General features: G+C 42.6%; 2 protein-coding genes and 1 long non-coding RNA gene across 14 annotated transcripts in view; all 3 read left to right on the top strand.

Moving 5' to 3' along the window:
• LOC118363868 (guanine nucleotide-binding protein subunit alpha-11-like) overlaps positions 1-2,869 on the top strand; it is a 32,912-nt gene extending 30,043 nt beyond the window's left edge. For all 3 annotated transcript variants that reach the window (XM_035745151.2, XM_035745149.2, XM_035745152.2), the window contains exons 5-7: positions 473-602; positions 878-1,031; positions 1,129-2,869. In XM_035745151.2, the coding sequence (XP_035601044.1) occupies positions 473-602; positions 878-1,031; positions 1,129-1,319 (475 nt within the window). In that variant the 3' untranslated portion in view covers positions 1,320-2,869. The remainder of the gene's footprint in view (positions 1-472; positions 603-877; positions 1,032-1,128) is intronic.
• Positions 2,870-6,718: 3,849 nt separating this feature from the next.
• On the top strand, positions 6,719-18,341 carry LOC118363867 (TLE family member 5-like). 2 transcript variants are annotated; one of them, XM_035745147.2, is made up of 8 exons: positions 6,719-7,511; positions 9,205-9,302; positions 9,457-9,520; positions 11,060-11,104; positions 11,840-11,902; positions 12,030-12,104; positions 12,195-12,368; positions 15,383-18,341. In XM_035745147.2, exons 1-8 carry the CDS (start codon positions 7,485-7,487, stop codon positions 15,467-15,469), a joined length of 633 nt encoding a protein of 210 aa, XP_035601040.1. In that variant the 5' UTR covers positions 6,719-7,484; the 3' UTR covers positions 15,470-18,341. The 2 variants fall into 2 exon arrangements, with proteins under 2 accessions (XP_035601040.1, XP_035601041.1); XM_035745148.2 differs by having other exon boundaries at positions 6,721-7,511; positions 12,198-12,368.
• Positions 12,375-15,376, top strand: LOC127914033 (uncharacterized). Of its 9 annotated transcripts, none has more exons than XR_008087675.1 (4): positions 12,375-14,051; positions 14,297-14,546; positions 14,785-15,016; positions 15,188-15,376. It is a non-coding gene; the product is annotated as an uncharacterized LOC127914033 (long non-coding RNA). The 9 variants fall into 9 exon arrangements; XR_008087677.1 differs by having other exon boundaries at positions 14,272-14,546; positions 14,835-15,016; XR_008087676.1 differs by having other exon boundaries at positions 14,272-14,546; positions 14,810-15,016.
• Positions 18,342-24,403: the final 6,062 nt, after the last annotated feature.

Below are 24,403 nucleotides of genomic sequence, written 5' to 3'. Positions count from 1 at the left end.
TTATGATCTGTGTGTGTTTTCCACCGTAGGCTCTCCTTCTAACTGACCTCTCAGGGCCGTAGATGAGACAGAATTCAGTGAACAAACTATCCTCCATGTTGCCACCAAACGTTCTCCTTTAGATTCTCAGTGGAATGGGATTGTCTTGGAACGTTAGGTGCCAAAATGGCGGCCATTAGGATTCTACATCTCAAGTTTGCCACCACCCTTCTGTATATGTGTGTGGTTTTGGGCTCAGTCTTTATGTAGCTGTTGAATCCATCCATACACTACTGTATGTGGAGTTAAATCACAGACATGGAAAATCAATGAGGACCAACCCTTTTGCATGGATGGATTCAGGAAGCCATTTTAGAGTTTTTCTTATTAGTTGTTCTTTTAGTTGTTCCACAAACACAACAACACTGTTTAACGTCTCTTCTCTCTCGTCCTCTGTGTCCTGGCACCTCTCCTCGCTCCGTCCATGCTCCAGGATGGTGGATGTAGGGGGTCAAAGGTCAGAGAGGAGGAAGTGGATCCACTGTTTTGAGAATGTCACTTCCATCATGTTCCTGGTGGCCCTCAGCGAGTACGACCAAGTCCTGGTGGAGTCTGACAACGAGGTGTGTACACACACACACACACTAGGGAAAGGTGGGAGAGATGGCTCACCTTTGCCCTCCCGGTTTCCAATAGTGAAACATTGGTGGACTAGGTAGAATTTGACTATATCCAGTGATCCAGGATCTGATATGCCTTAATGGTTCATTTTTGGAGTTTGGGTTAGGTAATCTGATCCGAGATCTGTGGTTATCATGTCAAAGATACCACACATTCGCCGCACACACACATCAAACACCCTTACTAACTGTCCTCTGTCCCTCTGTCCCTCTGTCAGAACCGTATGGAGGAGAGTAAGGCGTTGTTTAGGACCATCATCACCTACCCCTGGTTCCAGAACTCCTCAGTCATCCTGTTCCTCAACAAGAAGGATCTGCTGGAGGAGAAGATCTCATACTCCCACCTGGTCGATTACTTCCCTGAGTTTGATGGTGTGTGTGTGTCTGTCTACAGTTACCTTTGTGATATACCATGTGTCTGATGGTTTCTGACTACCGTGATGCGGGATTGACTGTGTGTGTGCCCCAGGTCCCCAGCGAGATGCCCAGGCGGGCCGGGAGTTTATACTGAAGATGTTTGTGGACCTGAACCCGGATAGCGACAAGATCATCTACTCCCACTTCACCTGCGCCACGGACACCGAGAACATCCGCTTCGTCTTCGCTGCCGTCAAAGACACCATCCTGCAGCTCAACCTCAAAGAATACAACCTGGTCTGAGAGACTCTTGCACGCAAACACACACTCTTCCCAGTTGCACAGCTTAGCCTACACACACACACACTTATGAAGCTTACACACACCTACAAATCTAGTTGATCTTTCCCCCTCCTGCTTTTCACTCCAGCGATTTTAAGACCCCCTCTTCCAATATCTCTCCTCCCATTTGCTCTCTCATTCCTTCCCTTTTTCTACCCTTTTGCCATAAGCCTGTCCTCTCCCTCGTTCTCAGCAGCTTGTCAGTCTCCTCTTCTCCATACCACACATACACACACGCCATGCAGTATACAGTGACTACGGGAGGGGACAATGGGTGTGTGTGTGTGTCTGCGTGTTTGTGTGTGAGAAGGTGAGGAAGAGGACCAGTGTGGTCAGTGAACTGTGGGTCTTTATCCCTTGAACCATCAGTCAACTGGCCTGAGATCACATCCTCTGATTTGGTGGAAGGAGTGACCCAAACGCAAGGCAAAAAACACCTGAGAGGGTGACGTTTTACACTCTATAAGGGAGGGGATAAAGACTGGGAGGGGGTGGAGATGATGAGGTAACAAAGGAAGCCACCAGGACGTGAGCAGGAAGTGATGTCACACAGAAGTGAGGGGGCAGACCAAGGATTCTGTTTCCACCTCGCATCGATGAATGTATACTCTAAGTGAGCATCGCAAACGCAAAAAAATATAATTAAATATGTTATAAAGTAATTACATATGTAGACAAAATTACACTAAGACTGAAAGCACCAGAGGGAGAGGAAAAAGCTAATTGATTAAATATGTGTATCGCTGAGCTTTTTTACAAATAGTTTTTAATAATAGTAACTTGTTGCTATGTCAACTTCTATCCGACGACTAAGAAGTGGTTTGAAAAGTTATAGAAGCGGTTAACAAAACAAGATCTTATATTTAAAAAATTTGCAAAATAGCCAAAATATCACAAAAACAAGATGGTAATCAGAAACGGACTAATTTGATCCTTTACAGACGGTTGTGGTTGTTCATGTTTAGGTTTGATCACATCGCTTCCCTCCTTCACTGGTTTACTGACTGATAGATCGGAACCTTCCGTTTGACATCCGCAGTACCATGTTCTGTTTGATACACGCCACATTAAGATTACCGAACATCCGATACTTGCTACTATGTTCTGATTGGACAATCGCTGAGGGGGAGGGAGTCATGTATGGATATGATGTCATCACATACGGTACATCAGTCTGAAAGAATGACATCACGTGTTAAGTTGCCCAGCGACCCAATTAGATGTGCTCTGGAGATTCTGGGCAATCCATCCCCACAAATGACACGGTGGCATCCATTATCCCAGACACACAGGAAGCTTTATGTTGTTTACCTTTTTTTTTTACTGTATAGACACTTTTGTTTGTTGATGAGAGGTGGTTGTTGATTGGTGGGAGCGGGGGACGTATGATCCTGTCTCCCAGATGGACAGGCAAGCATACTCTGAAGTCAAAAAGTTATTGTTTGTGTATATTTCTGTTTGTAAATACATGTACACAGAAACGCTCCTGTACAAAAACACTCTGTGGTACAGTACACCATCTTTGGCAACAAAAAAAAAAAAAAAAAGAAAATCCATTTTTTCCTTTTCAATAGTGTACTGTTTTTGTTTTCCTATGAATTTACTAGTATTTATACTGTGATTCTGGATTTTAAAAAAATTGATTATAAGAGGACTACACACACAGAGGGCTGCAGTGAGAGGAAAGGAAGGGTCTCAGAACGGAGGTTCTAAACCATCAGGAGCCTTCTATTCTAGAACATTCTAGATCCACGGCTCTCCTCTGCAGCTTCTCCCTACTAACACTAGAGCAGATTAGTTATTCACAATATGTTGACAAAATACATGATATTAAAAGAGTAACTAAATAAAGTTTTAATTTTTTTTATTTTAATTTATCTAATAATTTATGGAACCAGGTTTTGAAGGTGTTGATAATTTGACTGCTTTTGTTTCTATCATGTTGAAATGCGGTCAGGGCTAGACTTGAGTCTAATCTGCTGTAACAAAACAAATGTCTACTATAGTATGTACTAAATCTCTGCTTTCTTTTTTCTCTTAAGACAATTCCAGATGTACTTTGCCATTCTATCTATATCCATGTTAAATTCAATGGTTTTCTTCTCACATTAAGTTACTTTGTTTCGTTTCATTGATGAAAACTTGTATTTCTCCTCTTGGGTTTCTAATAGGCACAGCTCTGTAACTGCATACATAGGAAATGTACCATATGAACGTAGGTGAATTTTTATAACCAGTGATTGGAGACCAGTACGGTCTATGCTTGCTCTGTCGTTGTAATTTAAACACAGTTTGCGTTGTCGTTGGTTTGAGTTGTTTTAGTTCAAGTTCCGAGGCTTGCTTTGATAGAACCAGTGACGTTGCAGATCTACTTTTGAACCTCTTTCTACAGGCAACTCTTATTCATTATTCTCATTAAGGGCTATCGCCATGCATCAGACAGGACAGGCAGGCAGGCAGATGGGGAGATAACTAGTAAAGACAGGGCTCAATTCGGTTTTCAATTCATGAGGTGACTGGAAATTCAATGAGTGAATTCAAAAATCTAGAAAGCGATGGGCAGTAGAGGACAAGGGTACACGGTTGCATTCTGTCCTCAAGGGCTGCAGTCTTGCTGTGGTTTTTTTCTGTTGCCTTCTAACCAAAAATGGATTTCTACCTGTGAAATCAGGTGTTTGCAATCTCCAGCCGATTGGTAACATTCATTGATCAAGTAAATGCCGGGAGAAATGAAAGCCAGCAGGAATGCTGACTTCGAAGCACTGGGTTGTGCACCCCTGGTTTTAGGTTCACAGTCAACTAAGCCATTCACTCAAGAGTGTTTGTATTTTGTTCAACAAAGACTGTGTGTGAATGCAGCTGTGGTGGGATACATGACCAACACTATCATTAGAAGGTTCATTTTTTTTACTTTTTATTTCTCTGGATCAACAGTGGATCAGACAAGCTTCCAGCTCCGAATGAGGGAATCTCTCAAGCTCCAAGTTCCCTACTTCACTGTTTGATGTTATCATCAAGGGTGTGATCCTGGATCAGCTTACCCTCCCTCAATGCTAACCTTAAAGACCCAGTGCAGTCAATTGTGATTTTCCTGTGTTTTGTATAGATTTCCACACTGAGGTTGGAATAATCGTGTGAAATTGTGAAAATGGTGATAATGCTATTTTAGTGTAAGAGCTGTTTGAAAAGACCGCCTGAAATTTCTGCCTGTTTTGGTGGGATGGGGTTTTGATTTGTCTGTTCGATATCACCATGCGGTAAATTAGTTAATAAATAAAGTTTCAAACCTCTGCCAATAACAGCTAGTTTTCGGTTTCCCCCATGCCACTCACACCACTTCGACAGTCCTAGCAAAATTCATGCTTGATAAATTACTCTTGCCAAAAAGCTATTTTTGTTTGTTTTCACTCAACTGTTACCCAGAAATTTCTTGATTTTGAGGTTTTGAAAAACATCTGCATTGGGCCTTTATCCATTAGGGGTGATGCAAAAGTGACCTTAGATCAGTGTTAAGGGGAACTTTCCTTCTAATGTCCTACTGTTAGTTTTACCATCCGGGGGTGTGCTTTGTGCTTGTTGAGGAGATTTTACACATTGTCAATAGACACAACTACAGTAGAGGCAGGTAAACCAGGTGTTAAAATGCTATTCCAAGTTAAAGCATAGCTGCACAACACACAGCTCTAGCACACCTGTGCAGGATTTTGTTCCATACCAGCACTAACACCCCAGTCAACTGATTGAGAACTAATCATGGTTTTGGATTTAGACCGCAACTAGTTGAACCAAGTGTGTTAGTGTTGTACTGGAACTAAAGCCTGCACACTGCAGCCAATATTAGAGGATGTTATACAAGTATGACATGCAGTATTTAATTCAGTGTTGACCTGCCCACAAACAATGTGTTGAATACAACTCACATAGCAAACAGACAAGCACTTGGGCTCCTGTACTGCCTCCACAATGAAGGGTGAAAACAGCCCTAACTACAATCATCTAACTTGGTGATTAATCAGTTATATTTATAGGAAACACTACTAATCTCTTGTTTTCCACTTCCTGTGGGTTAATTGGTTGGCTCTCCTGAAGTGTCTGCACATTAGGGCCCAGAGTTGTTCCTAGGCTGTAACTAGGACCCAGAGTTTTACCTGGTCAGATTAACATGGACATGGTGCATATTGAGAACTTGGCTTGACTTCTTTCCTTTAAATCTTTTTTTGTAAGATAAAAAAATATTACCGGAACACTATTGTATTTAGGACCACTTGATTTATTTTTTAATCTAAGGAAACCTGAGGGTTAAATGTTTTAGTTGGTGTATAAAATATACAATGCTGTTTTTGTTTTTCTTTATTTTGTATGTAAACCAAATGTAAATGATGTATTATACTGTGTGCCAACCCAACTCTCTCTAGAGCCAGGCTCTCTCTCTCTTAAGTGCCAACGCTGACATCATCATCAGGGGACAGCCATCTTGGATGGTCCCATTTTTAAGAACACCAGAGACCTAAACACGTGGTGACTACGCCACCCCTAACAAAAACTATAAGTACACATTTTTTGTGTAATTATATAATTGCATGTATTGTTTAGTGTTGGGAGGAGGTGAGGCCTTGGAAAAATGTATTGGCTGATGCAGAGATCTTGATGAAAGGGTGAAATCGGTTATTGATTGATCGGTTGGTTATTGTATTATTGATTTGCAATACTCTCGCCATATTTCTTTTTTTTTGTTGTTGTGTTTTCATGCATTTGTTTCAACCACTGTTGCCTGATCCTCATTCAAACATGAACATGATTTATTACGATCATAGCCGCCTTCTAAGAGAGAACATAATGACAAGGTATCTGTTTTAAATTTAAATAAATTTGTTCGTATACTTGCTGATGGTGTGTGTGTGGTTCATGACTAGTCTGGGATATTCCATGTCTAGAAACAACCCAAGCACTTCTCCTCTAGCCACTATGCACTTCTGTAGTTCTCAGAGGATTTGATAAGTAGGCCTTCAAGTGCCTATGGTTCTGAACAATAGGGGTTGTTTCTGGACCTGGCCCTTGTTCCGTCAAAGAGTGTCTATACAATATGGCTCTTGGGTCTATACAGAGGTTTTCCATCCTCTCTTGGTGTTTTTGAAATGCTGTCATCTCTCAGAATTGTCATTCTGTGACTTCTGATAGTGAAATAGATGGAGTGTCACAGAATAGAAATCATCAGTGATGGATATATTTCTATATTATGAGGATCATGATACCGAAGTTATGGGAATGGGGTTATTATACATTATGAGCAGGCTATTGTTATGAGTGTTAGGGAACCACCACATCTCACACTTGCGTGCATCATCGGAGGACAGTTCTACACACCTTCCACCGGGGGCACACGGCAGCAGCAACACTTCCGCAAACTGTAATTTTATACATTTGACATCTAAAATGGGCCTTCGGAGCGCCACCTCATTCTCTCATCACATGCAACGCCCGCTCATCGATGACTCGTACATTTTGTAGCGCAAGGGGTGGTTTCAGCTAGTAGTGAAGGCTTGTGTGTGGACATTAGCTAGCCAGCTATCGGTAGCTAGCTAACGTATTGTGGAGTTGAAGACGCTTTTCAAGAACAGATTTTCGACACGATTGCCCCACTTGACAGTAGCTAGAATATCTACGAGGAATTGGACAATATACAAATCTGCTACCTAAATTTACGTTGGCTCGCATGTCTCTGCTCAGATTTGCTAGCTAACGTTAGTTAGTTAGCTAACAAGAAAGGATATTGCTGTGACTTTGTCAACATCTACCTAGCCCAGATTTATTTGAAGATTATTCAATCGGTGCCATATTATCTAATTTTGTACGTCTTGGTGTTCAGCCTCTTTTGGTGCCATTTGTTAATTTTTTGACAAGGAACCAAATAAAACCAACGCTAGCTAGCCAACAGCGTTGGAGAAAAAACAATCACGACGCGAGACCGGGTAACTGGTGTCCTAGATAACGTTAAGATAAATACATAGCCAGCCAACATTAACGTAGCTGTCTAAAAAACAAAAAAGGGAAGACGCTATAGTTGTCCAAAACGGGGTCTAGATATTTTTATCCTGGTTGCTGAGGAACACCGATAAATCCATTGACATGATGTTTCCACAATCAAGACACTCGGTAAGTAGCTAACGTTAGCATAACTAGCTAGATGATAGCTAAATTCCAGCTATTCTAGCTGGCCACATAAGCAATTAAGCTTTATACATGTAAGAATAAAGGGGGATATCTACGATGGCCGTGGTATGTTTTCATTTGTGTTGTTGATGATGGATTCAATCGCTTGTCTGTCACGCGCCCCCGGCATTTGTTTACATTCCAGGCTAGCTCCCACTTAGCTAGCTAACGTTAGCTAACCAATATTACTAACTACAGCGGTTTTCATTAAGCTTTGTGAAATGGATTTTTACATTTTAGCCAGTCTATATTATTATACTAAACGTTTTCCACTCATTGGTAATGTGACATATTTGAACAGGGATATCTCAGCTATCTAGGTAAAGTGACATGTGCTAATAAAACGTAGCCTAGCCAACGTTGCTAGCTAGATCACTTTTTTTTATTGTCAGTCTTTTAGTCAATTAAGTCAGTTAATTCATACAATAATAATTAAAAGTTACCCTTGATTGAGGATTCAATGGATGTCTTTAATTTGGATCCTTGATTACATTTTAGTCTCAAGGACTTCCAGTCACTATGCCATTTGGGATCACTACAGAAGTGGATGTAATATACAATAAAAATATGCCATTTAGCAGACTATTTTATTCAAAGCGACTTAATCATGCCCACATTTTATGTATGTGTGGCCCAGGGAATCGAGCCCACAACCCTGGCGATGCAAGTGCCATGCTCTACAAACTGAAATATACGGGATGTTGTGGCATATAATTTGGGCCTAAAGGTTTTTAAATTAATACTGGTGTGCTAATGATGATAGTGGGTGGGAAATAAGAATGTACACAGTTTATGGTTGAGCCTATTTCTGTGCCTCTTCCTTCTCTTTAGCGTCCTACCACCCCTTAGGCCGGGATTGTAGTTCACACTATCAGGGTCTGTCCCTGCATAAACTTGTCCTCTCTCAATTCTAGTATGACCAGCCCCTCCTGGAGAGCTGTTTGCGCTCTACTGGGTGCACAGGCTTTTGCTCCAGCCCTACTAATCACATCATCAGGAGGACCTTGATTAGTTAAACCAAGTGTGTTTGTGTAGGGGCTGGAGCAAAATCATTCACAAGCCAGTAAGTCTCCAGGATGGTAGTTGTAGAGCCCTGGTGTAATTTGGGTGGTGGCCTCCTTCCACCAGTCTGAAGTAGTAAGGCCTTGATGAGAATCTTAACACTGGATTATGGCTCTGACTCAGCCTGGGGTCATTCTTGTCAGTTGGTCACCTCTGGAAACTCATCTAACACTGACCATACTCACAGACTCACACATCCTCTCAACCTGCGCTAATATTATCCCTCCCACCCCAGCCCCTGGTAAAAGCCCAGAAAAAAAACCTGCTGTTAGGTTAATCTCAGAGGTCAATCCCTCTGTTACTAAACAAACAATATCACCCCCATCTGTCTCACACATACACACAGTCACAAACCGTGCCTGTTCCCTTTCTATCACACACCCAGGTGTACGCCCCTTCTGATAAACATACAGTCCCACATACAGGGGGAGTGAAGAAATGCACACGTCTGTGAGAAGGGTAGGGGATGGAAACGCAGCTTCTCACTGGTTGTTGATATCTTGTTGATTGTCTAACTGTTTGTTGTTGTTGTCTTGGGGATTCTGACTGTTGTATGTTTATTGTTGTCCCCCAGGCTTCCTCCCAGTCCTCCCAGCCTCTCAAGTTCACCACCTCTGACTCCTGCGACCGCATCAAGGACGAGTTTCAGTTCCTACAAGCACAATACCATAGGTAACACTTAAACAAACACATGCTCAGTCACACACTCAAAATACCCACCCATAAACACTCATGTCACACACACTGCATGCACTCAGATTCCAACATGCACTCACTCATATATACAGACATGTTCCTTACCAAATGTTGTCATATATGCAATCAGCTTGAAGATGGAGTGTGACAAGCTAGCTAGTGAGAAGTCAGAGATGCAGCGTCATTACATCATGGTGAGTGACATCATCACCTCTTCTTTTACTTTTAGCCAACCTAGGATACACGTTGGCCATTACTACAATTCTCTCAGATATACAGTACCAGTCAAAGGTTTGGACACCTACTCATTCCAGGGTTTTTATTTTATTTTACTATTTTCTACATTGTAGAATAATAGGGAAAACATCAAAACTATAAAAGAACACATATGGAATCATATTAACCAAAAACGGGTTAAACAAATCAAAATATATTTGAGATTCTTCAAAGTAGCCACCCTTTGCCTTTGACAGCTTTGCACACTCTTGGTATTCACCTGGAATGCATTTCAATTAACAGGTGTGCCTTGTTAAATGTTAATTTCAATGGAATTTCTTTCCTTCATGCGTTTGAGCCAATCAGAGAAAAAAGAGAAACGACAGTCCATCATTACTTTAAGACATGTAGGTCAGTCAATCTGAAAAATTTCAAGAACTTTGAAAGTTTCTTCGGGTGCAGTCACAAAAACCATCAAGCACTGTGATGAAACTGTCATTCGAGTTAACTGCACCTCGGAATTGCAGCCCAAATAAGTGCTTCACAGAGTTCAAGTACAGACACATCTCAACATCCACTGTTCAGAGGAAACTGTGTGAATCAGCCTTCATGGTTGAATTTCTGCAAAGAAACCACTACTAAAGGACACCAATAAGAAGAGACTTGCTTGGGCCAAGAAACACAAGCAATGGACATTAGACCGGTGGAAATCTCTCCTTTGGTCTGACTGGCGATTTTTGGTTCCAACCGCCTTGTTTTTGTGAGACGCAGAGTAGGTAAACGGATGATCTCCGCCTGTGTGGTTCCCACAGTGAAGCATGGAGGAGGTGGTGTGACGGTATGGGGGTTCTTTGCTGGTGACACTGATTTATTTACAATTCAATGCACACTTAACCAGCATGGCTACCACAGCTTTCTGCAGCGATACGCCATCCCATCTGGTTTGTGCTTAGTGAGACTATCATTTGTTTTTCAACAGGACAATGGCTCAACACACCAATAGGCTGTGTAAGAACTATTTGACCAATAATGGATGGAGTGCTGCATCAGATGATCTGGCATCCACAATCACCCGACCTCAACCCAATTAAGATGGTTTGGGATGAGTTGGACCGCAGAGTGAAGGAAAAGCATCCAACATGTGCTCAGCATATGTGGGAACTCCTTCAAGATTGTTGGAAAAGCATTCCTCATGAAGCTGGTTGAGAAAATGGCAAGTGTGCAAATCTGTCAAGGCAAAGAGTGGCTACTTTGAAGAATCTAAGATATACAATATATTTTGATTTAACACTTTTTTTGAGGGGGGGTACTACATGATTCCATGAGGGTTATTTCATAGTTTGTCTTCACTATTCTACAATGTAGAGAATTGTAAAAATAAAGAACCCATTGAATGAATAGGTGTGTCCAAACATTTGACTGGTACTGTACACAAGTGTATTGGGGGCTAGAGATTGATTTGGAATTCTGCAGTATGTTAGTGTTAAGTCACAAACTCCCAAATCTTCTTCTTGCAGTACTACGAGATGTCTTATGGACTGAACATTGAAATGCACAAACAGGTAATTTATTTTCTCTCACTCTCTGTCTTTCCCCTTCTTTTCTCTCTGGTACTGTGTTGTATGGTAAAGCCAGTGTTGGGACCATAGAGATCTTTAGAAGATGCAACATTGCATCTTTCCCATTATGGCATCTGTGAGAGCATTGGCACCATTGAGGCCATCTCCATTTTGAAGAAGTACATTTTCTTATTCTACTACTTCTAAGTTGGTAAACAAACTGAAAGGGTGCACACGGCCACCAAGACTGTGTTGTTTGAAACTGTATAAAGCCACGGTTGGCGATTTACTGCCACTTGCGGTTATGGAATGTTTCCTCACGGACGGCAGAGTAGCCTAGAGGTTAGAGCGTTGACTAGTAACTGGAAGGTTGCAAGTTCAAACCCCCGAGCTGACAAGGTACAAATCTGTCGTTCTGCCCCTGAACAGGCAGTTAACCCACTGTTCCTAGGCCGTCATTGTTCCTAGGCCGTCATTGAAAATAATAATTTGTTCTTAACTGACTTGCCTGGTTAAATAAAGGTTAAAAAAAATAATAAATAAAAAAAATTGGCTGATCCGTCCTGATGATCTGAATGGAATTTTGTGATCCTTCCTAAACCCATAGGAAGTACCACTCAGTTAACTACTTAAAAATGGTGAGTGTCTTCAATGGTGCTGCCCATGCTAAAACGGGCTTTGGGCACTAGACACCTCTATCTCTATGATTCTGACTGTCGGTCTGTCTCTTCTCCCCAGGCTGAGATCGTGAAGAGACTAAACGGGATCTGTGCTCAGGTTCTCCCCTACCTATCTCAAGAGGTATTACACTCTCCTCTCTACACATACTTTTCCTTAGGATAACATAATCCCATATCAACGTGCTGTACAATGTCAATCTATTTAATTCTGTACAATAGCTAAATGTGTTTGGATGTGTGTGTTGCAGCATCAGCAGCAGGTCTTAGGGGCCATAGAGAGAGCCAAGCAGGTCACTCCTCCTGAGATGAACTCTATCATACGGGTAGGCTGGTGTGTGTGTTAACCACGCATACGTGACTCGTGTATGAATATGTGTGTGTATATAACCATGTGTATCTGTCTGTGCGTTTAGCAGCAGCTCCAGGTGCACCAGTTGTCTCAGCTCCAGGGCTTGGGCCTCCCCACGATGGCCCCTCTCCCCATGGGTCTGTCTGCTCCCAGCCTCCCCCCAACCTCCAGCGCCGGACTGATGTCCCTGTCCTCCATCCTGGCCTCTCACTCCCACTCACAGGCAGCACATGCACAGGTAACACACACACACACCTACCATCGGCAACACACACCTCCAGGGCTCTACAGTGTGACCATTTCACTCGCATATGTGACTAAAAATAAATATGCGCTAAACGGTCAAAGTGATGTATCCAAGTAGGGACTTATACCCCCAGAACCAATATTGCCGTGGTTGTAGTATTTCTGCTATTTTATGGTTGGTAATCACACAAAGAACTACCAATACCATAATGCAACACGCAGCTCAATGAGCCAATCGTAGCATAATGTATTCCGAGGCTGGAACTACCTCAGTAGGCTGGAAACGCAAGCCTTTGAATAGCTACCTTGAGAGGATCTGCATTCACTTCTGTCAGGAGAAGGATGAAGAGGATCACATTTTATTTTAAAGGTGTACCATGAGGAAATCGCTCTGCTTGGTTGCAAAAATGTTAACCGTTCGCCTCATTTCAGTTTGTGACAAAACACGCAAGTAGTGTACAGAATCATTGTACAATCTAATATATTTTCCATAACCAAACATTATATTTTCACTGTTTTGAAGCTGGTGTACAAAACTGAACATGAAAGGCGCAAAAAAGAAACTTAAGAACGGGAATCATAGAAATAGTGGACCATAGAATGGATCTACCACTTCGAGTTGCTTTCAATGAGAATGTCAGGTCTATAACTCCACATTTCTATGTGAATTTGGTCAGGTCACCCAAAAAGTTACATATTGCAGCTTTAAGCGACAAGATCAACAACAGGAGCCCGATGTGTCTGCCAGTGATACTGATGTGGCTGAACCCATGGTTGTCGAGCGACCAGCAACACAAGAAGACAAAGCTTTCGCAAGCACAAATAGTGATGTTAGCGTCAATATTGCTCTGCTAGCCAGTGTCACTGCCAGCGGGAAGCATACAAGTACATCGAGGTGAATGAAAGCTTATGTTTTGCAAGTATTGTAAGGCCGAACCAATACTTGCAAGGCAGCATTCTAGCTTTGTGGTGGGGACACCTCATTTAAAGGGAAATGTAAAAAACTTCAAATTCATCATCTCCAGCTCCCTCCCAACACCACCATATGTGAAAATAATGCTTTTTTAAATGTTTGTAGTCAAAAAGACATAGGAAGATTAGTGTTTCCAATGACATCAACCAATTCTTAGACAATTTAGTATGGAATGGCTACTTTTAATTGGAACCAATTAGGACTAGGCATTCCATACTAAATTGTCTAAGAATTGGTTGATGTCATTAGAAAGACATTTCTTTCTTTTCTAGTCTTTTTGACTGCAAAACATAGCGTTATTTTCACATGTTGATGTAGTGCCTGAGATGGTGAGAAATGGTGAAACGGAGAGACACTGTTAAACACAGTGTCAAAAAGCACATCTCAAGACCAACAAACAACACTTCAGTCGGCTGTGAATAGGCAGGTAACGCGCACGCACCCCCTAGCAGGTAACGCGCACGCACCCCCTAGCAGGTAACGCGCACGCACCCCCTAGCAGGTAACGCGCACGCACCCCCTGGCAGGTAACGCGCACGCACCCCCTGGCAGGTAACGCGCACGCACCCCCTGGCAGGTAACGCGCACGCACCCCCTGGCAGGTAACGCGCACGCACCCCCTGGCAGGTAACGCGCACGCACCCCCTGGCAGGTAACGCGCACGCACCCCCTGGCAGGTAACGCGCACGCACCCCCTGGCAGGTAACGCGCACGCACCCCTGGCAGGTAACGCGCACGCACCCCCTGGCAGGTAACGCGCACGCACCCCCTGGCAGGTAACGCGCACGCACCCCTGGCAGGTAACGCGCACGCACCCCTGGCAGGTAACGCGCACGCACCCACTGGCAGGTAACGCGCACGCACCCCTGGCAGGTAACGCGCACGCACCCCCTAGCAGGTAACGCGCACGCACCCCTAGCAGGTAACGCGCACGCACCCCCTGGCAGGTAACGCGCACGCACCCCCTGGCAGGTAACGCGCACGCACCCCCTGGCAGGTAACGCGCACGCACCCCCTGGCAGGTAACGCGCACGCACCCCCTGGCAGGTAACGCGCACGCACCCCCTGGCAGGTAACGCGCACGCACCCCCTGGCAGGTAACGCGCACGCACCCCCTGGCAGGTAACGCGCACGCACCCCCTGGCAGGTAACGCGCACGCACCCCCTGGCAGGTAACGCGCACGCACCCCCTGGCAGGTAACGCGCACGCACCCCTGGCAGGTAACGCGCACGCACCCCTGGCAGGTAACGCGCACGCACCCCTGGCAGGTAACCCGCACGCACCCCCTGGCAGGTAACGCGCACGCACCCCCTGGCAGGTAACGCGCACGCACCCCTGGCAGGTAACGCACGCACCCCTGGCAGGTAACGCGCACGCCCCTGGCAGGTAACGCGCACGCACCCCTGGCAGGTAACGCGCACGCACCCCTGGCAGGTAACGCGCACGCACCCCCTGGCAGGTAACGCGCACGCACCCCCTGGCAGGTAACGCGCACGCACCCCCTGGCAGGTAACGCGCACGCACCCCCTGGCAGGTAACGCGCACGCACCCCCTGGCAGGTAACGCGCACGCACCCCCTAGCAGGTAACGCGCACGCACCCCCTAGCAGGTAACGCACCCCCTAGCAGGTAACGCACCCCCTAGCAGGTAACGCACCCCCTGGCAGGTAACGCACCCCCTGGCAGGTAACGCACCCCCTGGCAGGTAACGCACCCCCTAGCAGGTAACGCACCCCCTAGCACCCCCTAGCAGGTAATGTACCCCCTAGCAGGTAACAAAGACGCGCAAGCACCCCTAGCAGGTAACGCACCCCTAGCAGGTAACGCACCCCTAGCAGGTAACGCACCCCCTAGCAGGTAAGGCACGCGCGCACCCCCTAGCAGGTAAGGCACGCGCGCACCCCCTAGCAGGTAAGGCACGCGCGCACCCCCTAGCAGGTAACACACACACGCCCCTACAGGTAACCCACACATGACAGTTTACGGCTCTCTTCCACTCCTTGTGTTTTGTTCTCTGGTCTCCTCCCCACCAGGCTCAGGCCCAGCTGGCTAAAGAAGACAAGGCCAGAGACGCAGCAGAGAGAGAACAGAGGGAAGAGGACGGAGACAAGTCCGACTGATGGTGGAGCGTGGATGGGAAGGAGTGGAGAGCGGGGCGAGGGTGAGACAAGTTGGACTGATGGACAACCAGGCATGGATCTACTGTGGGAGGGCTAAGGGGGAGGGGGGGGGTGAGTTGAGTGTTCATACAGTAGGTGTCACCCCGTGGTTCAGGTCTCTAGAATTACTCTCTGGGCCTCCACTCCATCGCTTCCTTATCCTTCTTTTTCATCTTCTATTATCATCAAATCAGTTCGTCACCAAGCCTGTTGGACAGGTCTCCTCTGTCTGACTCCTTCCTCTTTTCCTTTCCTCTCCTCTGTTCACTATTGCTGCTGACAACCCATTGCCAACAGATACTACCCTGACCTCTAACCCAGAGATGTGGACTCGAGTCACGTGACTTGGACATTTTATGACTTGACATTTTATCAAGCGCCCCACTCTCCACTGTCCTGCGGTATTTATTTAGCAAACGTGATAACACATCACTCCCAACAAACAAAAGCAAGAACTCTTAACCCGAAATGTTACAGCAGCCTACACCTAAACTGTAGGGGAAGAAAACGAGATGACTTCTCAGTCTAATCAACTAGGCTACTGATAACAACCAGGGGTAATGTTATGTAGCCTATTTTATAGACCATTTATTTGTGTTAGGAGAAAATGTGAATGTGATCAAATTTGGTTTAAGCTAAATTCAAACTTGGACTGGCTAGGCTGCCTTGACCTTTTCAATCTAAAACTATTCACTGAAATTAATCAAACACTACTGATTTACATGGACTGTGTGAGTTACTTTTGAATTAAAGTTGCAGAGGCCTACACGATGCAAACCTGCATAAAGCAAGCCCTGTGAGTTGTATTGTCCAATTGCAATTGTTGTGTCTGTAGAGGAAACCCCTGTTTAGTCTAGTTTTTAAATATAATTCATGTGAACAAGTACAGGGTTGCTGCAGTTTGACAGGGGTTTTCATCCTCCCTGGGGCCAGGAGTAAAAATAATAATAATAATCTTGGTTCCCACTCACATCATTGTCCATATAAAAACCATTTTACAACTGATTCATGACTGTCATACCCTATAAAGTCTTTATACCTGGTTAGGTTACCAGATTAGGGAAAGGTCCGAGCCCCAGGGGAAACTAACCACTCTGGGACCTGTGGTGCCATCTCTGCATCAGGGCATCTGGATCAGTCCCAAAAAATCGTTGCGTTCAGTTTTTAAAACACGTTGGTCCTAAATCATTGCAGTTGCAATGAAATTGGCATAAAACACTTAACCGTTGACTTGAGGACTCAAAACCCAAAATTAGGAACTTGTGACTTGACTCGACCTGAGCTGTGGGACTTGACTTGAGACTTGCCCGTTATTTCTTGGGACTTGACTCAAAGCTTAAAACTTGAGACTTGCAAAATTGTGACTTGGTCCCATCTTAGCGCTAACCCTTTAACCCCTGACCTGTGTTCCTTTTCTCCTAGTAGAAGTTGCCCTTAAACTCAGATTTAAACGATCAAAACATTACTGACCTTTGATCAGTGTCTACGGACGACTTCCTCCTGTAGGTCTCTGCTGATTGGCTGCAGAGTTACTGCTGACTCTGCTCACTGATCTCACAGACAGTTTTCTGAAAGGGCCACTTGAGTAAGACAGTCGAGTGTAAAAGTCATAGGAGCTAGAGCGAGTGTGTGTGTGCAAACTTACGTTTTATTTTTATCAACCACCTTTCGTATTCTCCCTCCCGCCCCTGTCCACTCTCTTAACTGACCGTGTCTATGGTCCAGTCCCAAATCAACCCCTAGCCCCTAAGCACTTCCCCCTAGACGGAGGAAGTGTCCGAGGGGTAAGGGTTGATCATGGACGAGGCCTAAATCTAACGGGACCTAAACTTCACATCAATCATGTGCTCATTCAGATCAGATCCTATTGGTAGAAAGGGAGAGGAATACATTTGCATATGTCGTTCTGTTGGTTAGCATAGCACTTGGAACTAGAATGTGTGGTGAGCGAGCATGGTGCCAAACCGTTGAACACAGCTGTAGCGCACTAACCTATTACCTACCCTCAGACGCATAACTGTCTTTCTAATTCAAGGCGATAAGTTTTAGTTCTTCTCCAGGACAGTAGGTGGCAGCAATGCCACACCAAACCAGACCCAGGGCTGTATTCAATCAAACCCCAGTATTTACACAGACTTTATTCCCCCCCAATGGGTTAATTAAAATCACAGGACCCTAAAAACCTACTACTACTGCCAGGTAGACTCCCCTCACAGGTAGATGCTTCAAGTTTTCAGAATAAGAAATGTGTTTTCGGGCAGTAGTTTGTAAACCAAGACACTGTAAACTTTGCTATTGCAGGTTTTGATTGAATTTAGAGCAAAACTCGGACATGAATGGTTTGTGTGTTTCTGTTGTGAAGGGCCCATTTATATATCAATATACATATATACTTTTTTAAGCATTTTTGTATGTTTCAAAGCTGCTTTTGGTGTGTATGCGTGTGATGGAAGACGATGTCAGTGCAGCGTGTGTATTATGTGATGTGCTATGGAAAGAGGTACTACCCAATATCCCCCCCCCTCCTCTCCTGCCCCCTTGACAATGCTGAGGAAATGTCGCCTCCTTGTTGAGCTTTGTAAATGTAATTTTTAAAACTCTTTACTTTGTCGTTATATGTGAAACTTCATAAGTGTGTACTTGGCGATAATGTATGTCATCTGTGTTATGAAAAACCAATACTTATAACTTCATTTAAAAGAAGAGATGTGGAGGGGAAAAGTCACATCTAATGTAAACCAAACAAACAAACATTGACTACACAACATGACTGAAAGCGCTCGGCAGTAAGGAAATGTCTATGGTGCCTTACAAATAAATGACTCAATGGAGAGACTGTTTCTAGTGGTTTTTCTATTTGTGTGTCTGCATTTGCTTGCCTGTGGGTATACTACAACGCAGTATCGATGAGTTAGCCAGGTAACTTTGATAAACAACCAGAAATCATTTCTGGTTTATTAAAAAAGCTTAAATTAACCTGTAGAAGTTTTGATCCCTTGGAATTCCTCACTTTTAATTGTTAAATGGGGATTACATTTTTTTGGTAATTTTGTCAACATTCTACACAGTACTTTGTCAAAGTGGAATATATATATATTTTTTTTTATTCATTAAGATGTAATGACATATAGTCATTAAGTTGCATAAGTATTCAGCTCCCTGAGTCAATACATGTTAGAAACACCTTTGGCATTGATTACAGCTGTGAGTCTTCTTGGGTAAGTCTCTTAAGAGATTTCCACACCTGCATTGTGCAATATTTGCCTATTATTCTTTATAAAATTCTTCATGCTCAATCAAGATGTTGCAGATCATAGCTAGACAGGAATGATCAACTCTTGCCATAGATTTTCAAGGAGATTTAAGTCAACTAACTTGGCCACTCAGGAGCATTGTCTTGGTAAACAACTCCAGTGAGGATTTGGCCTTCTGGTATGTTATTGTCCTGCTGAATTCCTCTCCCATTCTCTGATGTGACACAGGTTTTCCTAGGGTTTTGCCTGTGCTTAGCTCAATCCCATTTCTTTTTATCCTGAAAAACTCCCCAGTATTTTCCAATGACAAGCATACTGATACCATGATGCAGCCACCACCATACTTGAATGTAAGGAGGCAGTTACTCAGTGTTGTGCTAGCTTTACATTTAGACCTTTGCTGTGTTTCTTTGGCGTGTTACATTAGTGCCTTGTTGCATACAAGATGCATGCATTTGTATTCTGTATATTTCTGTTCTTTTCACTCAATGTTTTTCTCCCATCACAGCAATTGAAGCAGTTGTAAAATCACCAAATGGCCTCATTGTAACATCCCTGAGCAGTTTTATTCCTGTCCTGGAGCTCAATTCAGAAGGACGACTATCTTTTGATGTATCTGGGTGGTTTAATACATAATCCACAGCATAATTATTAACTACACCATGGTTAAAGAGATTCAGTGTCTGATTTATTGTTAGCCATCCATCAATCACTGCCCTTCTTTATGAGGCTTTCGAAAAGTTCCCTGGTCTCTGTGCATGAAATTCAACACTTAATTGCAGGACCTTACAGATGTCGTATGTATGGGAGACAGAGGAAGGTCTAGTCATGTCAACCCCTATTATTTCACACTGAGTGAGTCCATCGAACAAGTGATTTGTTAAGCCAAATTTGACTCCTGAACTAATTTAGGCTTACCTAAACAAAGGGTCTGAATGCTTATGCAACCACTATATTTTAGTTAATAATTTGTTATCCGCTTTGACATTAGTCTTTTACATTGTTGACAAAAAAATGACATTTTAATCCCACTTTGTAACAAAATGTGAAAAAATTCCCAGGTGTCTGAATACTTTTGCAAGGTACTGTGTTTTTGGTTGAGTCAATTACAGTGCCTTCAGAAAGTATTCAGTATTAATTTTTTTTCTCACCCATCTACACACACTACCCCATAATGACAAAGGGAAAACATGTTTTTAGAACTTTTTTTACTAATTTATTTAAATTAATATACAGAAATATCTCATTTACATAAGTGTTCACACCCCTCAGGTGCATCCAATTTCCTTCGATCATCCTTGCAATGTCGTTACAACTTAGAGTCCACCTGTGGCCAATTAAATTGTTTGGGCATGAGTTAGAAACACCTGTCTATGTAAGGTCACACATTTGACAGTGCTTGTCCGAGCAGAAATAGAACAAATATAGAAGTAGCCAATGGGTAGCTGGCTGTCCCAATGACCACTCTGACAGAACTACAGAGTTCCTTGGCTGAGATGGGAGAACCTGCCAGAAGGACAACTGTCTCTACAGCACTTTACCCATCTGGGCTTCATGGGAGAGTGGCCAGATGGAAGCCACCCCTGAGAAAAAGGCACATAATGAAACACCTGGTGTTTACAGAAAGGCACGTGAAAGACGGAGCATAAAGCAAAGGATTCTGTGGTCAGATGAGACAAAAATATAACTATTTGGCCTGAATGTAAAGCTCTATGTCTGGAGAACCAGGCACAGCTCATCACCTATTTTAACACCATCCCTACCATTAAACATGGTGGTGGCAGCATCAGGCTATGGGGATGTTTTTCAGAGGCAGGGACTGGTAAGGATAAAGAGAACAAACACAGGCAAATCCTTGATGAGAACCTGTTTCAGAGTGCAAATGATAGACTGGGGATGAAGATTTACATTAACAGGACAATGACCCAAAGAATACAACCAAATCCACGCTGGAATGGCTGCAGAACAAGAATGTGAAGTCAGAGTGGCTCAGCCAAAGCCCAGACTTGAAAATCTGTGGAAAGACTTGATTGCTAACTTAACAGAGCTTGAGAAAATCCCCAAATCCAGATGTGCAAAGCTGATAGACATACCCAAGAGGACTCAGAGATGTAATCGCCACCAAAGGTGCTTGCTTCGACAAAGTCTTGACTCAGGTGTGTGAATACTTATGTAGTAATTGAGATATTTCTGTATTTCATTTTTTGATAAATTTGCAAATGTTTCTAAAAGCATGTTTTCACTTTGTCACAAAGTATTGTGTGTAGAAGGGTGAGAAACAGTTTAATCCATGTGTGGATGATGTGTGTTTTATGTATTTTTGTTTTGTTTGGAAAGGAAATGAAATGGTTGCATATCCCAGAACCAATGTATTGCTGTGAGCGGGGGTGTGAGAGAACGTTCAATGTTGTTCAGATGATTCCACATTACTTTTTAGAATGAATGATATGTCTTATTTAGTTATTTATTGTCCTATCATGGTGGAACTGTTTTAAAATAAATTATACATTTAATTTATTTATTGTCCTATCATGGGGAACTACATTTTTAAAATAAATTGTATATCTAATTTATTCATTTCTGATCCTATATTGATGGAACGGTCCACAACCCTATACCCTAGACACGCACCTGAATGACCCAGATACTCAGGAGAAGTCTCTAACTGTTTTTATGGACCTGCTGACCTGCAAAATGCAGTCAGACTTAGAGCAGCAGCCCCCCACTGCAAAGCCAAAGCCCCCTAAAGGGAGAGCATACTATACGAGGACATTCTCTAAGCTGCTAATGATGACCTTGTACCTAGCCGGTGGGGTGCCCCCATCCAGGCAGTGGCAGTGCTGGCAACACTAGCTGTAGAAACCCATGGGGAGGGCATCACACTCGGACATTCAGAGAGGGGGTATATTATTGTGGCCCTGGTGGCACAAAATCAAAAAGTCTGACTGCATGGAGATGCTTGGGAATATGGTCAATACGGGGGACCGTGTTGTGGGTGTTTCAAGGAAAAGGTGTACATTTGACCATCATCTAGGACGTGACAATGGTTCATAAAATCTCTCAATTTCTGCCCATTTTTTTGCACAGTCTTGCAGGCCTTCTCATGCAGCTGCAACTGTTTATGCATTCGTAAATCAAGACCTTTCTTGAGTTGGGCTCTGGGATGGTGCAACTGTTGAGAATGTGAGCCTATGGTTGTGTGGGGGGAAAGGCTTGAGTGTGTGTGTGGGTGTATGTGCATATCCCACAACTGTTGCGAAGGAGTAAAAGATGTTAGAGACAATATAGGATGATTCACAATAATTGTTTGCTATAATAATTGCTTGTATTAATGTCATTTTGGTAATGGCGAGACTGGTAAGGTAAAATCCGTTGCATAAATTGCCTACATTACTACAAATAGTAATTGCTAATTATGGAATATAAAAAACAGGACTTTTTAAAATATATATAGATATAGATGGCTATATATAATACAAATCGAGGTGAGGGCGATGGAAATGCATTTGGCGGTTGATCTACTTCTGTTCTGTAAATGGCACTGTGTGCTCTTTTCGAAGGATGGATCTGTCTTTTCAGGGCTATGGGATACAGGGGGTCGGGGGTGGTCTGCCGGGCGTTGGGATGACAACCCAACTCTTGATGAGGAGGGCTTTTAGCGGGTGGAATAGTAGGGACCAAATGGAAGTTTACTTAGTAGCAATGCAAATATCATGGTACAGCTACAGTATATAGACACTCCATCATCATGTTACTTTTTAATGGTACGTTTACAAACATATATTTTAATAAATAGAATTGAAAGTTGTGTCTCATTATGGTAAGTGGTGAAATAAGTATAGCCAGTTACAATTGTAATGGCAAGCAGATAATAAGAAAAGACGATCAGTATTTACCTGGCTAAAAGAGAAGGAATATAATATCTATTGTTTACCTGAAACTCATTCAACAATTTTAGATGAAGTTTTGTAGAAAAAGGACTGGGGGGCGAAATATATTTCTCCCATGGGCGAAGAAATTCAAAAGGGGTGATGGTTTTAATTAACAGTAATTTTCATCCAAATGTGAAAATTGTCCAAACAATTGTGTTGTGATGCAAAAATCCTAGCAAAATGCTTGGCGCATAGAATTTAAAAAGTATTGTCAGATCTTATTCATCCTAATCAGACAGGTTTCAATGGCTGATACATTGGAGATAGTACTGGAAACAATAGGATACTGTGAAATATCGGGGACACCAGGCCTGGTTTTCATAGATGATTTTGAAAAGGCTTTTGATAAAGTACAACTGGAGTTTATATATAAATGCCTAGAATATTTCAATTTTGGGGAATCTCTTATAAAATGGGTTAATGTTATGTATAGTAACCCTGGGTGTAAAATAGTAAATAATGGCTACATCTCAGAAAGTTTAAAACTATCTAGAGGAGTAAAACAAGGTTGTCCACTATCGGCATATCTATTTATTATTGCCATCGAAATGTTAGCTGTTAAAATTAGATCAAACAATAATATTAAGGGATTATAAATCCTTGGTTTAAAAACTAAGGTGTCATTGTAGGCTGATGATTAGAATCTCTTCATGGCCTCATAAAGGATCGAGATACTTTTGTTATCCTCTCTGGATTAAAACCAAATTATGATAAGTAATATTACGTATTGGATCACAAAAAAAAAAATGCTAATTTTACATTACCGTGTAGTTTACCAATTAAATGGTCTGACACGAGATGTGGACATACTCGGTATACAAATCCCAAAAGAAAGAAATGATCTCACTCCAATAAATATTTTAGAAAGTTAGCAAAAATAGATAAGATCTTGCTACCATGGAAATGAAAGTACCTGTCTATTTGTGGAAAATTCTCCCTGATTAACTCCTTAGTCATATCACTGTTTACCTATTTGCTTATGGTTTTGCCTAAACCTGGAGACCTGCTTTTTAAATTATATTTACAAAAAATATTACATTTCATTTGGAACGGCAAGCCAGACAAAATTAAAAGGGCCTATTTATATAACGAATATGAATTCGGAGGGCAGAAATTAAATATTAAAGCATTAGACCTCTCACTATAGGCATCAGTTATACAAAAGTTATACTTAAATCCAAACTGGTTCTCTCGTAAATTGGTAGGAATGTCTCATTCTATGTTCAAGAATGGCCTTTTTCCCTTTATTCACATTACACCTGTTCACTTTTGGTTGTTTGAAAAGGAAATAATCTCCAAAAGATCGTTATTTAAAAAAAATAAGCCTTAGAAAGTTGGTTGCAATTTCAGTTTAATCCACCTGAAAAGACAGAACAAATAATACAACAAATATTGTGGTTAACCTCAAATATACTAATTGGTTAAAAATAAAGTAAAAAGCATTTTTCGAAAAAAAAAAAGAAAAAAAATGTAAAGGTATCATTTTAGTGAATGATATCATAAATAGGACTGGTGGAGTTGTCACATATGCAGCTAACACAGACATATGGAAACGTCTGCTCTACCCAAAATCACAACCAATTAATTGCAGCATTACCACAAAAATGGAATAGGCAAGTAGAAGGGGGGAAAAGTAAGGAACTTGTATGTCGGCCCTGTATTAAAGAACATATTGTTAAAGAAAAGTGTGATAAATAAAAACATATCAT

Source organism: Oncorhynchus keta, chromosome 30 (genome assembly GCF_023373465.1).
Source record: "Oncorhynchus keta strain PuntledgeMale-10-30-2019 chromosome 30, Oket_V2, whole genome shotgun sequence".
Lineage (NCBI taxonomy): Eukaryota > Metazoa > Chordata > Actinopteri > Salmoniformes > Salmonidae > Oncorhynchus > Oncorhynchus keta.
This window is presented reverse-complemented; position numbering and strand designations above follow the sequence as displayed.

Bases quoted from the DNA above. Each gene is read 5' to 3' on its own strand.
- LOC118363867 (XM_035745147.2), top strand. From the start codon at position 7,485: ATGATGTTTCCACAATCAAGACACTCG. The intron at 9,303-9,456 runs GTAACACTTAAA...ATATGCAATCAG, and splicing joins CTACAAGCACAATACCATAG to CTTGAAGATGGAGTGTGACA. The intron at 11,903-12,029 runs GTATTACACTCT...TGTGTGTTGCAG, and splicing joins TCCCCTACCTATCTCAAGAG to CATCAGCAGCAGGTCTTAGG.